This window comes from Pipra filicauda, unplaced genomic scaffold, assembly GCF_003945595.2.
Source record: "Pipra filicauda isolate LSUMZ 115617 unplaced genomic scaffold, ASM394559v2 scaffold15_size4787011_pilon, whole genome shotgun sequence".
Lineage (NCBI taxonomy): Eukaryota > Metazoa > Chordata > Aves > Passeriformes > Pipridae > Pipra > Pipra filicauda.
Genome location: NW_024104096.1, coordinates 1,007,273 through 1,020,177, shown reverse-complemented (window position 1 = coordinate 1,020,177; position 12,905 = coordinate 1,007,273). Strand labels below are relative to the sequence as shown.

General features: G+C 41.9%; 1 protein-coding gene across 1 annotated transcript; it reads right to left on the bottom strand.

Annotated features, from left to right (window-relative positions):
• Window positions 1-1,092: 1,092 nt before the first annotated feature.
• Window positions 1,093-12,492, bottom strand: ARRDC3 (arrestin domain containing 3). The gene is made up of 8 exons (XM_027710840.2): window positions 12,014-12,492; window positions 8,780-8,861; window positions 6,175-6,322; window positions 4,848-4,950; window positions 4,220-4,476; window positions 3,629-3,791; window positions 2,667-2,821; window positions 1,093-1,290 (listed from the first exon to the last, which is right to left on the bottom strand). The coding sequence occupies exons 1-8, from the start codon at window positions 12,291-12,293 to the stop codon at window positions 1,234-1,236; spliced, it is 1,245 nt and encodes a 414-aa protein (XP_027566641.1). The 5' UTR covers window positions 12,294-12,492; the 3' UTR covers window positions 1,093-1,233.
• Window positions 12,493-12,905: the final 413 nt, after the last annotated feature.

The following is a 12,905-nucleotide window of genomic DNA, read 5'->3' as shown; positions in this document are numbered from 1 at the left end:
ATATTGATCTGTCTATGAATCCTAGACAGTGTATGACTATTTCCTTTCAAATTTTTTTTGAGGAAGAGCTGATGTCTGCTGGTGCTGCTTTCATTTGTGCCTTTTTTTTTTTTTTAGAGCTTCACAACTTGAACATCTTTTTTTATAATGCAGAAAGAGAATGGGAATGAGGGCGGGTTTTGTAACTTTTGTGTATGTCCCTATTCCAGATCTCCCTCTCTAATAAAGAACAAAAACAAAATACAAACACAAAACAAAAAAGAACTTAACAGTGCAATGTAACAAAACAAATAGCATTCCAACAGTTTGGCAAGTGATGAGTTCACCTGAGATTAAGTGATTTTTAGGCAGTCTGTAACAAAATGCTGCTTTGCGATAATAGTAGAAAGGCAACAAATTCTTAAAAGAAATCAAGAAGGTATACAATCTTGATGAAGTCTATTAGTTTCTGTCTATTAACTCTTCATCCCCCACCCTATCCCCACATCTGTTGCTTATCTACTACAGTAGGCTGCAAAACATAAAGCAAGAAGGATTGGCTTGAAGGCATTTGATGTTTGTAAATAAATCCACAATAGGATCCAAGCTGAAGAGGTGATACATGATCAGCCTACTAGGACAATTCTGAGCATGTGCATATGCAGGTAAAGTCCAGGCTACATTAAATTAAAAAAAAAAGAAAAGTCAGTGCATTTGTCAAAGTCTGTTGCTGTTGGTTTGTTTGTTTTTGTTTGTTTGTTTGGTTTTTTCCTTTTTTTTTTTTTTTTTTTTTTTTTTTGTCAAAGCTTTCTTTTGCTCCTTATTGTGCGGACCACAAACAAATAAGAAAGGGGTAACAACAGTCCGGCATAAATGAGAAAAAGCTGTAGTGACACTGAACCGCACAATGTAAGCAATAAGCATGTGCAAATTTCCAAATCATAAGAGGAAGCCATCCCTCTCTTAACATGTTTGAGTGTTTGGACACACATGACTGTAGGTTAGTAAGGCTGCTCCTAAGTATGTGCCAGTATTTAAGAGGGAGGGGGGAAAGCTCAGGTCTTCAAGCATGTGGAGCAGTCCTACAATGTTACTGCAGGCTTCAAAGCATGATCACAGGTTGTTTTCATTTATTCACCATACAGGCAAGAGCAAAACCACTTTCTCTGAAAGCGTCTCCACTATGATGCCTTGACCTTCAACACGGCAGGTATGGTTCAAAACCCAAGTCAAGTCAGCTCCTTATGGATTCCTTCAACGAGAGGGGCAAGATGGTCTGTCGTCTGTGGTTTGATCTGGGTTTGGATCAATCTAAACAAAAGAGGGAAAGAACCCAACAACCCAAGTTATTTTTAGCCAATTGCTAGAAAATAAACCAATCTGAACAAAAACCCACCAAAACTGATGAGTCTAAGACAATCAGTGATAAATGGCATTCCCAATCCAAACGTTATTCGAGTAACTGAAATACCTCTACACAGTTAGATGAACTTCCAACGACAAACTAGTAACTTAATGGAAAACTTTGAGCTACAGGTTGATAGCAATTTAAAGATAAGCACAAAGAAGTAATTAAAAAATTGGAAAATCCTGTTTTAGTAGCACAGAAAAATTTTTATTTATTTATTGTACACAAAAAGACAACCTGGCTCATCACTAAACATGTTAACTTAAAACATTACATTGATTTCAGAAGACGTTTTGCTTAGAAAGGTACAAAACCTCCTTCTATTTAATTTATAGGTAATTAATCCTCAAACACCCCATAAAATGTCTTGGAAGTTCATGTGTTCCACACATTACGTCTTCTTCCTTTCTACAAAAGGAATGGGTGAAGAACACGCTAATTTAATGGTAAGTCTAGTATACAGTTTGGTCAGTTAATTTTAGAAAGCCATTGTTTAGGACAAAGTAAAGGCTTCTTTCTAAATCTCTAAACAAAAGAGCCTGAGTTGTATTCTAGTGTTAAGCTATGGAAGAGTTTTCAGATAAGACTCCAGCAGACAAAAAACACATCACTCACTGCCCACTCAATCACTTAATGGCAGGCAAATGTTACAAGAGGAAAAGAAAAAAAATCAAGAGTGGGTGAAAGCCAGGCAAGTTTTAGCCAAAGGACACTATTCTGTCCTATACCACTTCTTTTCTCTCAAAAAATATGAACATAGAGAGCTTTTGAAGTCATGTCCCAGTTACTGAGTGGCTTTCACAGAACTTAAAACTGCAGACAGAAATGTTGAAACTGTGCATTTAGAGAAACCTAAGTCAGAAAGAATACCTTTGCAACTTCTCTACATAGAACTTCTGAAAGCAATAGATACACAGAACCTAAAATAAACAGTACTTTTATAAAGTAGAGGTGAAAAACATTAGCAGGTTGTGCATCTGTACACTCAAAATGTTGGTGTTCATCAATGCATGTGTTATATATATAATGCAAGGTTTTAATGAAGTTGCCCAGACGGTGCATAACAGCTTGGAAATTTCTACAAAGCGTTAGAATAGTGAAGAATCCTGAAAAATTATTGATGCAATTTACCTGCACTTTGCTAAAACAAAGTTTCCTTATCCTCTGTTCATAATTTTAATTATTCTTCCTGTTTTTTATAAAGCAGAAACACTTTCCTACATTTTTTCCACACAATCAGAAAAACATTGAATTCGTGATTATATTCTGAGGTACCTACTTCTGAATAGAGGGGCGGAGGCAGAAAACGGAACTCCTGGATATATGCAAACAATGGTCCTGGAAGTGCCCTCTCAAAGTCATCACAAGCACCTAAGGGTGCAAGGCTGGACTGTCGTTGTTCCTCTGTGACCACTTCTGCATAGCTGGGAGGTGCTGCAGGGAAAAGGCACACGCAGTTCGAACAACAAGTTCTTATGCATGTCAGAACATATAACATGATAAATATTAAAACTTTTATCATTGTAAAGTGTAAAATGCAGGTAGATAAGTAACTTCAGTGATTTTTCCAGTTCTTGAACATTGAAAGGGAGGGTAGGCTGTTACGGTTTACTTTAAGACTATGCTCAAATCCAACAGCAGACTGACTGTTGTTTATTGTGGTTAAATATCTCTTAAAATTTAATGCATACTCAAAATACTGAATTTCTGTACAGGCAGGAATATTAGCATATTGCATTTCTTTGGGCTCCACAAATCAGTCTGAGATTTGCACACAAAACACCCTAGGTACTTGTATGCAAAAAGAGGGAAAGAGATACAGAGTTTCTCCTTTGACAAACGATTCCCACTGCAATGGATTACACTGTCTTTTCACAAAGCCTTGGATACTAAGGATGGTAAAGGTCGCCCGCCTTAACTGCTACTTTGACAGGTTACAATGCCTTATAATCAAGGATGCAATTGGGATACTGGAGGCAGGATTAATTCTGCCCAGGTACAATGGCATTCCATGCTTTCGGTTGTGCCAGTGTCCAAGCGGCTGGATTCTACTGCTTGTCCCCAAGAGAGGAAGACAGGGAGGAAACTCTGTTCTTCTACACAGGACAGGCAGGTGGTAAGGAAACATCCACAAGGGATTTCCTGTGGGCTTTATTATGAGGGATGTAATTTGTATCTGTTTGCATGACAGCAATGAATAAAGCAGACAAAAATCAAAACAGACTTGTTTTGTCAGGTTACCTTCTGGTCTTTCAGGCAGCGTCAGACCAAGCCAATTCATGTTCATGCTACACTGGCTGCTCACACTTGATGTTCTGCTGCCAAACGGGTGTAGAGGAATGGTGCCAATGACCAGTGGTAAGTTGAGGAATAAATCCATGGCGCCCGGAATATCAACATATACCTAAAGAACATCAAAGAGGTGTATGATCAAAAATAGGTTTGTACCTGCACTTCATAATTATTAGACTAAAGTCTCCACCCATGGAATTCTTCACAAGGAACTGAAGTTTTTGTTTGTTTGTTTTGGAGCCAACGTCCCTAGAGAGATAAATAGCTCCCCAAGTCAAAAGCAGCTAAAGATTCTTAACACAAGCCCTCACTTGGAAATGCTGCCTACTCATAACACATTTGCTTATCTGGCATGGCACAACTGCTTTATAGAACATGCAAGATTTAAATTGAATTTATTTACAGAATTTCTGTCAGGACACTAATGGTAGGTTATGTATTTCTTTTCTAACTAGTTAGCAGCCCACAATGTTTTGCTAAAAATCTGCACGGAATAATGGAAACTACTCATGCTCAAGTGAAACAAACCACCCAACATACCATCAGTGAATACTCCACACGAATTATACTACAGTCAAGGATTGAAGGGGAAACAGGTGGAATTTTCAACTGTTTGCCATTCCAGGTTTCCGTTTTGCCAGATGACAAGGATTCCCCGCGCAGGTTGGCAACAAGCTGTTTGACTTCCTTCATTTTTCCTTTGGCATAAAATGCCTGTGTTTGGTAAATGGCTGCCTTTGGCACCACCACACGGGAAGAGCAGTTCTCAATCTCAGCAAAGATCTGAATTGACTCACCTGAAACAAAACAATTTCATGTTCTCTTTGTATTTGCATGACAACTGAAGCAAATTGCCACATACTGTGTATTGTTGTAATGCACTAGCAATGCTCTACACTTTGAACAACACCTACTGATGTTAACAGGAATAAGGTCAGCATGAGATACTTCTGGCAGAAAAATGCACAGGTCTAATAGAAGCAGATGCCCTTTGACAATCTGGAGACATAGCAAGTTAACAAAGCCAGTTGTTTAGAAATAGCAAGCTTGATGAAACTGAGGTGGTAAGAATAGTTAAAATGTTTCTTTTATATAACAGCAGTTAAGTACAAAGTGTCATTTTAAAAGGGAAGGAAAAACATTTCCTATAATTACTTCTGTTACATACCTGGGGTGTAGCCCTTCCTTTCAATTTTGGCACTTAAGGATATTGGGCCTGAGGTACAAAACCAACAACAGAGAGTTTTTTCTTTTGTGCCTGCTTGGGGTGACTGCAAGAAAAAAAACAACATTGTCCATTCAATTGAGAGCTCCATGACTCTTTTAACCTATTCTAATCAAGACCGAAAAATTATTTTAATAATGTACTTATTACACATTTTGATAAGCATAGCTAGTTTTATTTAGAGGAAGAATTCTCAAGCAAAATGCACTATGCAAACTGTAAAGTGTATTCTAATTCCATACTAACACTGCTTTTTTTGTTAGACTTCATACTACAGTCACATTTAGAACAGGTTTTTATACACAAATAAATATAGCATAGCTTAAGAAAAGGTTTTACAGCCTATATATCTCAGCATACTGTTGGAAGAGCTTTTAATTTATCATTAAACTAGAAGGTCTTTTCAGTACACTATTTCAGAAACAATAACTAAGTTGAAATACTGTAACCTTGACTCCTGCTATTTCCTGTTGCAAAGAGATCCTGTTTCATCTATATTAAACAGACTTTGTTATTTTACACGACACTAGGATTTAGGACTTGATCCAAAGCCCATTAAAGTCAAATGAGAGTCTTTTGATTTTAAGGGTATTTGTGCAAGACCAATGTCCCTTTGCAAGTCTGATTTTTCACCCATACACACAAGAAACCTATTTCAATGGACTTTGAGGTTTTCCACACACCACCACCCCCCTCCCCCCGTAAGGGAGCATCTGAAGAAGTGGGGGTGGGGAATGGAATTTTAGGCCAGATTGAAATCAAATCCTCATTGAAAGCAGTTGTGATACTGAAATTATTTTAATGAAATGACATTTCAGAAAAAGATTATAGAGAATTGTGATAATTTCTCCCCACTGGTAGAAAACTATCCATATGGAAATTATCAATTATGCACACCAGTATATTTTTTACTTTGCATTTTTAAGTTAGCAGTCTGTCATAATTCTTGAAAATTTCACTGTTCCTTCTTTATTCAAAATCAAGAGGAACAGTTCAGTTCTCAAAATTTTCCTTCTTAACAATTTAGTATTATCAATTTAAATTGATAAAGCCATTTTACATATCTTAAAAGAGAAGCAACTCCAAGTACAGGAAAACATAGCTTTCAAAATATCAGAGTTGCTGAACTAATGAAATACTGAGATGATTGGCCATAACTAAAGTAGCAAATAAGTATTAGATAAAATTAGATGTGGATAGTATTTCAGTTACTATACTTCATTATTTTTTATGCCAGGAACAAAAAATGAATAATTCTGTCAATTCTTACCAGTAATGAAGGAGTGTTGATATCTATATGTTCAAAGACTGTAAATTCCTTCTTTAATTTTACTGGTAGAAACCAAGGCCTATGCAATTCGGCTTTCACCCAATAGCGCACACTGCCATGTCTGCCTTCGAATGAGGTAGCAAGTGGTCTGTGCAGGACACAAAGGTCAAAATTGAATTGATCAGGTCAGGGATTAGTATACAGAACTGCATTTTTAATGCACTGTAGTACTTAATGAAGAGTAACTTATTTGCAAAGTTTCCATATCTCAGAAAAATTCAAGATTAAAGATGGGAGAAAAAATCATCCCCAATTCATCCTACCGTAGTTTTGCATAGATTTTAAGAATCAATTAAAGAATTGTACTAGAAAATGCCAGGAGAGTACACATTTCCTTTAAACTGAAGAGGCTACTTTCACATCTAGAGTAAAGCATGCAAATTCAAGGCTAAAATTTGATTACCAACTTAAAATTAGCACTAGTATAAACCATTTACAGTTTTGGATTGCATTTTGTAAATCATTGTCTATTACCTAACTTGGCCAGTAGCTCAGTATGAGGTTAACTTTAACTGTAACTCAGCGTTTTTGTAGTTAGTTTCACCCTAAAGCAGAGCAAATATTCCAACTTGGGAGTTCTGAAGACAGAGGCTATTTTGAGCACCTTCTAATTTTCCTCTACCTTGATGAGACCAGCTTAAAACATTTATAATACATAAGGATGTACATATACAAGCCTATATATACGTACATATATATACACACATGAAATCATCAAGACTACTCTACTCTGAACTTTGATACATCCAGTAAGTCTATTTTAGGAGCTGGAAGAGAGATAATGTGGAAAGGTTTTCCAGACCTTTAAGCGTTGCCTTTTTTACTGTAATATCCTAAAACGCAACATGAAGTATCTTTGTAGTCCAATATTTCCAATTAACAGTAGTTTTCCATAACTCTTCTTTTTCCATTTTACTATGTTTTGAATATACTGTTACATATACATTAAAAATAAATTATTTGCAAAGTTTCCATATTTTCCATAGGGATTAATACTAGCCATGCTAGTGCTTTACTAGAATTATTCTTTCAGTTACAGGTTTGACTTGTCTATTTGCACATCTGACATGTTTATGTTTTTCCCCCTAATAATCCAATTAAAAAGATTTTCTAATCTGTCTCCAATGTTTCATTCTGCCTCATGTTCTGTAGGGCAAAAATCAGTCAGGATGGTGCACATCTTTCTGTTGTTTTTCTGAAGTTTAAGTCGATTTTGGAAGTATTCCATGGACATTAGCAAGTAAGTAGCGTAACCATGAAGTGTCAAAGTTCAAGCTTTTAATATCACCCTTTTTCAGTATTATCAAAAACTGGTTTAATAGTTATTCCTTCAGGTCACTTAAAAAGAACCTGTACTTTGACAAATACTTGTGATATTTTTCTGGCTGGCTGTTTCACTACAAGCTCAGCATTTCATGTTCATGTATATGATATTTTGGGGTGGGGTTTTTTTAATGCCCTTTCCAACTCAAGCGAAAATCAGTATTAGCCTTACTTCTTCTTGCGGTTGAGATTTTCACACAATGCTAACTTGCCTTTAAGGTCTTCATAGTAAATGTTACTGGAATAGTGTAGAAGTTCTGTGCTGTACACTTTGAAACTGACCTGTAAAGCGTTTATCATCTGCAGGTTCCGCTAAAACCACCACTTCCAATAAACAGCTTTAATATTAGGTAGTGAACTATTCTGCATAACACACTGCCAAATTTCAAGTGACTTTCAAAACTTTAATGACTTCACTACTTGCCCTTTACAGCAAAAGGCTCCTTTTTCCATCCTTATTCAGACTCCTCCTTTTCCTGTGTATTTAATTTTATTGCAACTTGTATTTTAGCTCACTTCCATATTGTTAACTCTTCTATGTGTAAATATTGCATCCACAATGTGTACATTACACATTTCAGACAGTGATGGGAGAACAATCTTTATCTTAACACTTCTGCTCTCACTCTTGCTTCACCTGTGCTTTCTAAGGTAAATGGGGTTAGGTATGGGAACTTTCTTCTACCCTTCCTTTCTGCATGAAAGGCCAGCCAGGGTACATACATCCTATTTGAGTACAAACAACCTTCTCTTTTGTTGAAATCTGGTTAAATTTGCTGCATCTCTTCCAGATGCATCTGTCCCAGACTGAGGCCAAACAATTCCACTCTGATCTTATCTCTAGTTCTGCTGGTCTGCATAGCTCCAGTAAATGGCCAATTGAGTTAGAAGGTATCTCAGCTACTCTGCAGGACTCCAGTGGCAGTTCAAATTCCACTCCCTCCTCTTTGGAAGGGGTAGTAGATTGGAATACCTAAAAAGTCAGTAGGACTTGGTCAAAAGAAAGTGAGCAACTGGGCAGCAATGAACCTTTTTGTGGCAGCTATAAAAAGAATATATATCAGTGTAAAAGCAACCTCTTCAGTGTAACAAGAGTATGTTCTCTGCTGCATGTTGGAGCACAATTCCTACTACCATTGAAAAGGTTTCCCCTCCACCCACAGCAGGAGTTTTGGTCAGGCGGGTGGGCAGCAGGGCCTGAGGACTGTGTGGGGGTACTTACGTCTGTGGAAGCTCGAAGCTGAATGCATATTCATGCCTTCCCGAAAGGATGGTGTGCAGGCCTTCTTCTGAGTTGTCATCATCTAGAGGAGAGAAAAACCAACATGCTATTCCACTTGCACACATTTCATATAAGGCATGGGCTTCTCTTCCAGAATAAAAGAGATTTTCACACACATTACAACACTTAAAAGAACGTGATGCACCAGAAACAAGGCCCTCCAGTCCATTGGTTATTAACTGCTGGAATGCAGGGAGAACTCTGACCAACAGAAAGGCAGGCAAGATTGCCACATTCACTTTACAAAGAAGCAGAAAAATTTGTTTTAATTTATAATCCTGCCTCTGAACACTGACACAGTTTCAACTGCTGCCATTTCAAGGCCTGCATGTAAGATCTGTAATGGAAATCACGCTGCTTTCCACAGCAATTGCTAGTCAGAATGAACCAGAGATGGCTCTGTAGCAGCATTAACTGTACCGAGTCTGCTGCTTAAGATTAAATGTAGTAATTCAGCTTCTTTGTATCTCCAGCCTGGCAACGGTGTCAGGCCGTTAATCATAAAAAAGTGTGAGAACGGAATAACAGTGTACAAGCACCACCAAGAAAGCACCAGACAAAGTCAGGGACACAGAAAATGGCAGGCTGCCCGATTAACACTGTCTAGAGCTAAGTTTTTTTGTTTTTTTTTTTTTTTTTGGGGGAGGTTTAACTTGATCTTGCTTAGACAGCAAGACTCAGACACTTGCTGGTTTTCTGCCAGGAACGCTGCCCCTTGTTTATGGTCATGGTCATGATTACTTTATATGCTACAAGAAAACTGACATTTATTCTGACATAAGACCAGAAGAACGCTGACTTGGTCAAAATACAAAAGTTTTGTAAAAAATAACTGAGCACCTTACACGTAAAAATGGCTGGAATAATAAATGGAGATATAGCGAGACAAAGTGAAAGGGAAGAGCATATGTGTAGCAGTCTTAAGCGCTAATGGAGGCACGCAGGAGGGTTGTAAGTTCCCATTGTCCTACAGAAGCACCGATGCTCCACTTCCTACAGTGCAAACATTGAAAATCCTAAGTAAAATAATAATAATAAAAAAAGAACAAACAGCAAAAAAAAATATATTAAAAAAAAAATCCCCTCAGCAAGATGTGGACATAAATGCACCTTCAAGCACGAAGCATTACCCAACACAGGTCAGGAAAACGCGCTGAAAGGGCGGCATAACGTATCGCCATAAGGGTATGTGTGTGTGAGTTTTTAATTTTTCTTTTAAAAGAACATAATTTTTTTTTTCAACGTTGTTCCGAGGGTAGGGGGCAGCGGCGCTCTCGGCTGCGGCTCCGCTCCCCACAGCCTGGCTCCCTCCCCCTTTCCTGCCAGCTCAGCAGTCCCGCCGCGGTAAACAAGTGCTGAGCTGTCAATCAGCGCGGGCTGGAGCCGGAGCCGGAGCCGACCGGCCTGAACCGGCGCGCGCGGAGCGCCGCCAGCCCCGCCGCTCGCAGGCACGCGCTGTGCGCTGTGCCCGCGGCCCTCCGAGGGCGGGCCCCGCCGCTCCCCGCCGGGACCCCTCCGGCGACAGGCCCGCGGCGGGGACGTTACTGGGCACAGCCCTCCCTCTCGGAGGGGCTTCGCCAGCCCGTCGGGGAGCGGCCGCTGCCCGCCCGGGGACAAGGAGGGGAAACTGCGCCCTTCGCCCCGAGGGCAGCGCCCCGCCAATCAGCGACGGGCATCGCCTTAGCAACAGGGCAACAAACCGCGGCCGGCCAATCAGGGCGCGGCGGGGGGCGCGGCCGGGCCGAGGCTCAGCGCTCGGGGCGCTCATTGAAACGCGGCCGGCGGCGGCAGCTCCGCGGCGCGCGCGCTCATGCCACGGGCGGCTCCTGCGTGTCCGCACGTTCCTGGCACCCAGGAAGTTTCGCTCGGGCGAGTGATTTTTTTTTTGAGGCAGCAGCGACAGGAGAAGGGAGGGAGCCGCAAGTAAGTCACCTCGTTAGTGAGGTGTGCGCGAGGCATTAATTAAAGAATGAATAAATAAAGCCCCCAGCTCTGCTACTGAGTTAAGTTCAAGAATGGTCGGTGATGGGCTCAGTGCCGCCCAGAGCTGTTCAAAAAATTACATTTTTTTTTCTTCCCCGAAAAAAGGAGAAATACCGCATCGCTGCAGTAAATATGATGCATATTTAAGAAAAAGAAAAGGTAAGCAGCACACAAAAAAATTACATAACAGGTTTTTAACATTATTTTATTGCGCTGGGGAATTAAGTCATCGTCACCACCTGACGCGTGCGGCCAATCTGCGCGGAGCGGGCGGCGCACCGCCCCCCCTCAGCCGGTCCCAAACAGGATTGAACCGCTTCGAACAAAGGCTGCGAACTTCGGGGGGGAAAAAAAAAACAACCAACCAAGAACCACACAGACCGGCCGGACCCCGGCGCTCCCAGCTCGCCGGGGACGGTGGTCTGCACTCCGTGGGGACACTGCGGCGGGTCGGGTGGGAAATGGGGGAGCAGGAGGTCCCGATCTCCCCAGTTTTGGGAGGGATGCTCCCATTACGCAACACCGCTTCCCCTCTTCCCCCCTTTTGCTACCTATCAAGGGCTTTTCGGACACATCGTTATACGGGGGTGACACTCCCCACCCCGTCCCGCCGACGGGGGTCCAAGGAAATTAAAGCGGTTTACAACGAGGGGGTAAAAGAAAATGAGAGGAAAAAAAAATGACACGTGGGGTGGTGATATGTCAAAATAAGGCACAGAGAATCTTATTTGCCAATAACGAGCCTTCCTGAAAAATTCATTGTATTATTATCCCAGTAGCCTTAGCAAAACCCCGCATGTGTCAAAAAGTACGGTTTTTACGCTTTCATTGTGTTTCAGGATTTGTCAGGATTCTGCCAATAAAGTCGTGCGGTGCCTATCTGGCTCTGATTTTACAGCTGTTTTCCCCACGGACGGGCAAATCCTACTCAATATTAGCAAGGAAAAAAAGGTAGCACATTAAAAAAAAAAGTTGTTAATAAATGGTCGCACTGAAGGGCAGGTACTTCGAAGGAGCCCTGCTTGCAGGTACTTTGCAGATGCATTGCCTATAACTCGCCAAGGTATGACCCTGGGCATGTCCTGCTCTCCACTGCATACATTAAAAAAGAGCAGGATAAACTGGGGTGATGCAGCGATGCGGGTTTTTCCCCCCCCAAAGTAAAGCAGCACGATGAAGGGCAGCCCTTACCTCTCTCGTGGCCGATCAGGATGTCCTTATGGTTGAAATACTCCACTTCTTCGGTGTAGTTCTGTGTATAGGCAGTGTTGGATCCAGCATTCCTCGATTCAGTCCAACGCACTTTAGCGTGTCCCCTCGCGTGAATTTTGAGGGATTTCACCCTAATTTCCCCAGTTACTTCTAAACTGACCCTTCCTGAGACCGTGTCCCCGCTAGAGTACACGGGGACATTGCTGTCATTCAGACAGTCAAAGCTTATCGTCAGACTCTTCACCTTCCCCAGCACCATGGTTTTATAGCAAAGTGTACAAAAATAGTCTGTTAAAAAAAAAAGGAGGAGGAAGGGGGGGGGAGGGAACCCAAAAACAAGCAACCCCGAACCCCTCGGGCGAAGGGGCGCGGCGGCGCGTACCTTACAGCCAGCTCATGGGGGCGGCGGGGAGCCCCGGCCCCAGCCCGGGCGGCGCGGGGGGGAGCTGGTGCCGGCGCGGCGTCTCCCCACAAAGGCGCTCCCGGCACCGCCGCCGGCCCCGCCTTATAAGCCGTGCGACAAACAAGGGCCGCCGCGCATGCGCCGCCCCGCCCCCGCCCCGCCCCGCCGGGGAGCTCCCTCGCCCCGATGGGGCCCCGGGGGACACCGGGACACTGGGGAGGGGATAGTGGGGTTCGTCTGGGCCCCGGGCACCGACGGGATACCGGCCTGAGCGGGATGTTCTACTGCTGGAGTCAGTAGCTCCAGGGGAGGCGGCAGTATTCAGGCCTCTATAAAGAGATAAAAGTTAACAAACCTCGTGCTGAAATGGGCAGACTCTCCCTTGTATGTCTCCTCATTGGTTTTTTTGTTTGTTTTGGATTGGTTGGTTGGGGTTTTGTTTGTTTGTTGTCGTTTTGTTGGGTTTTG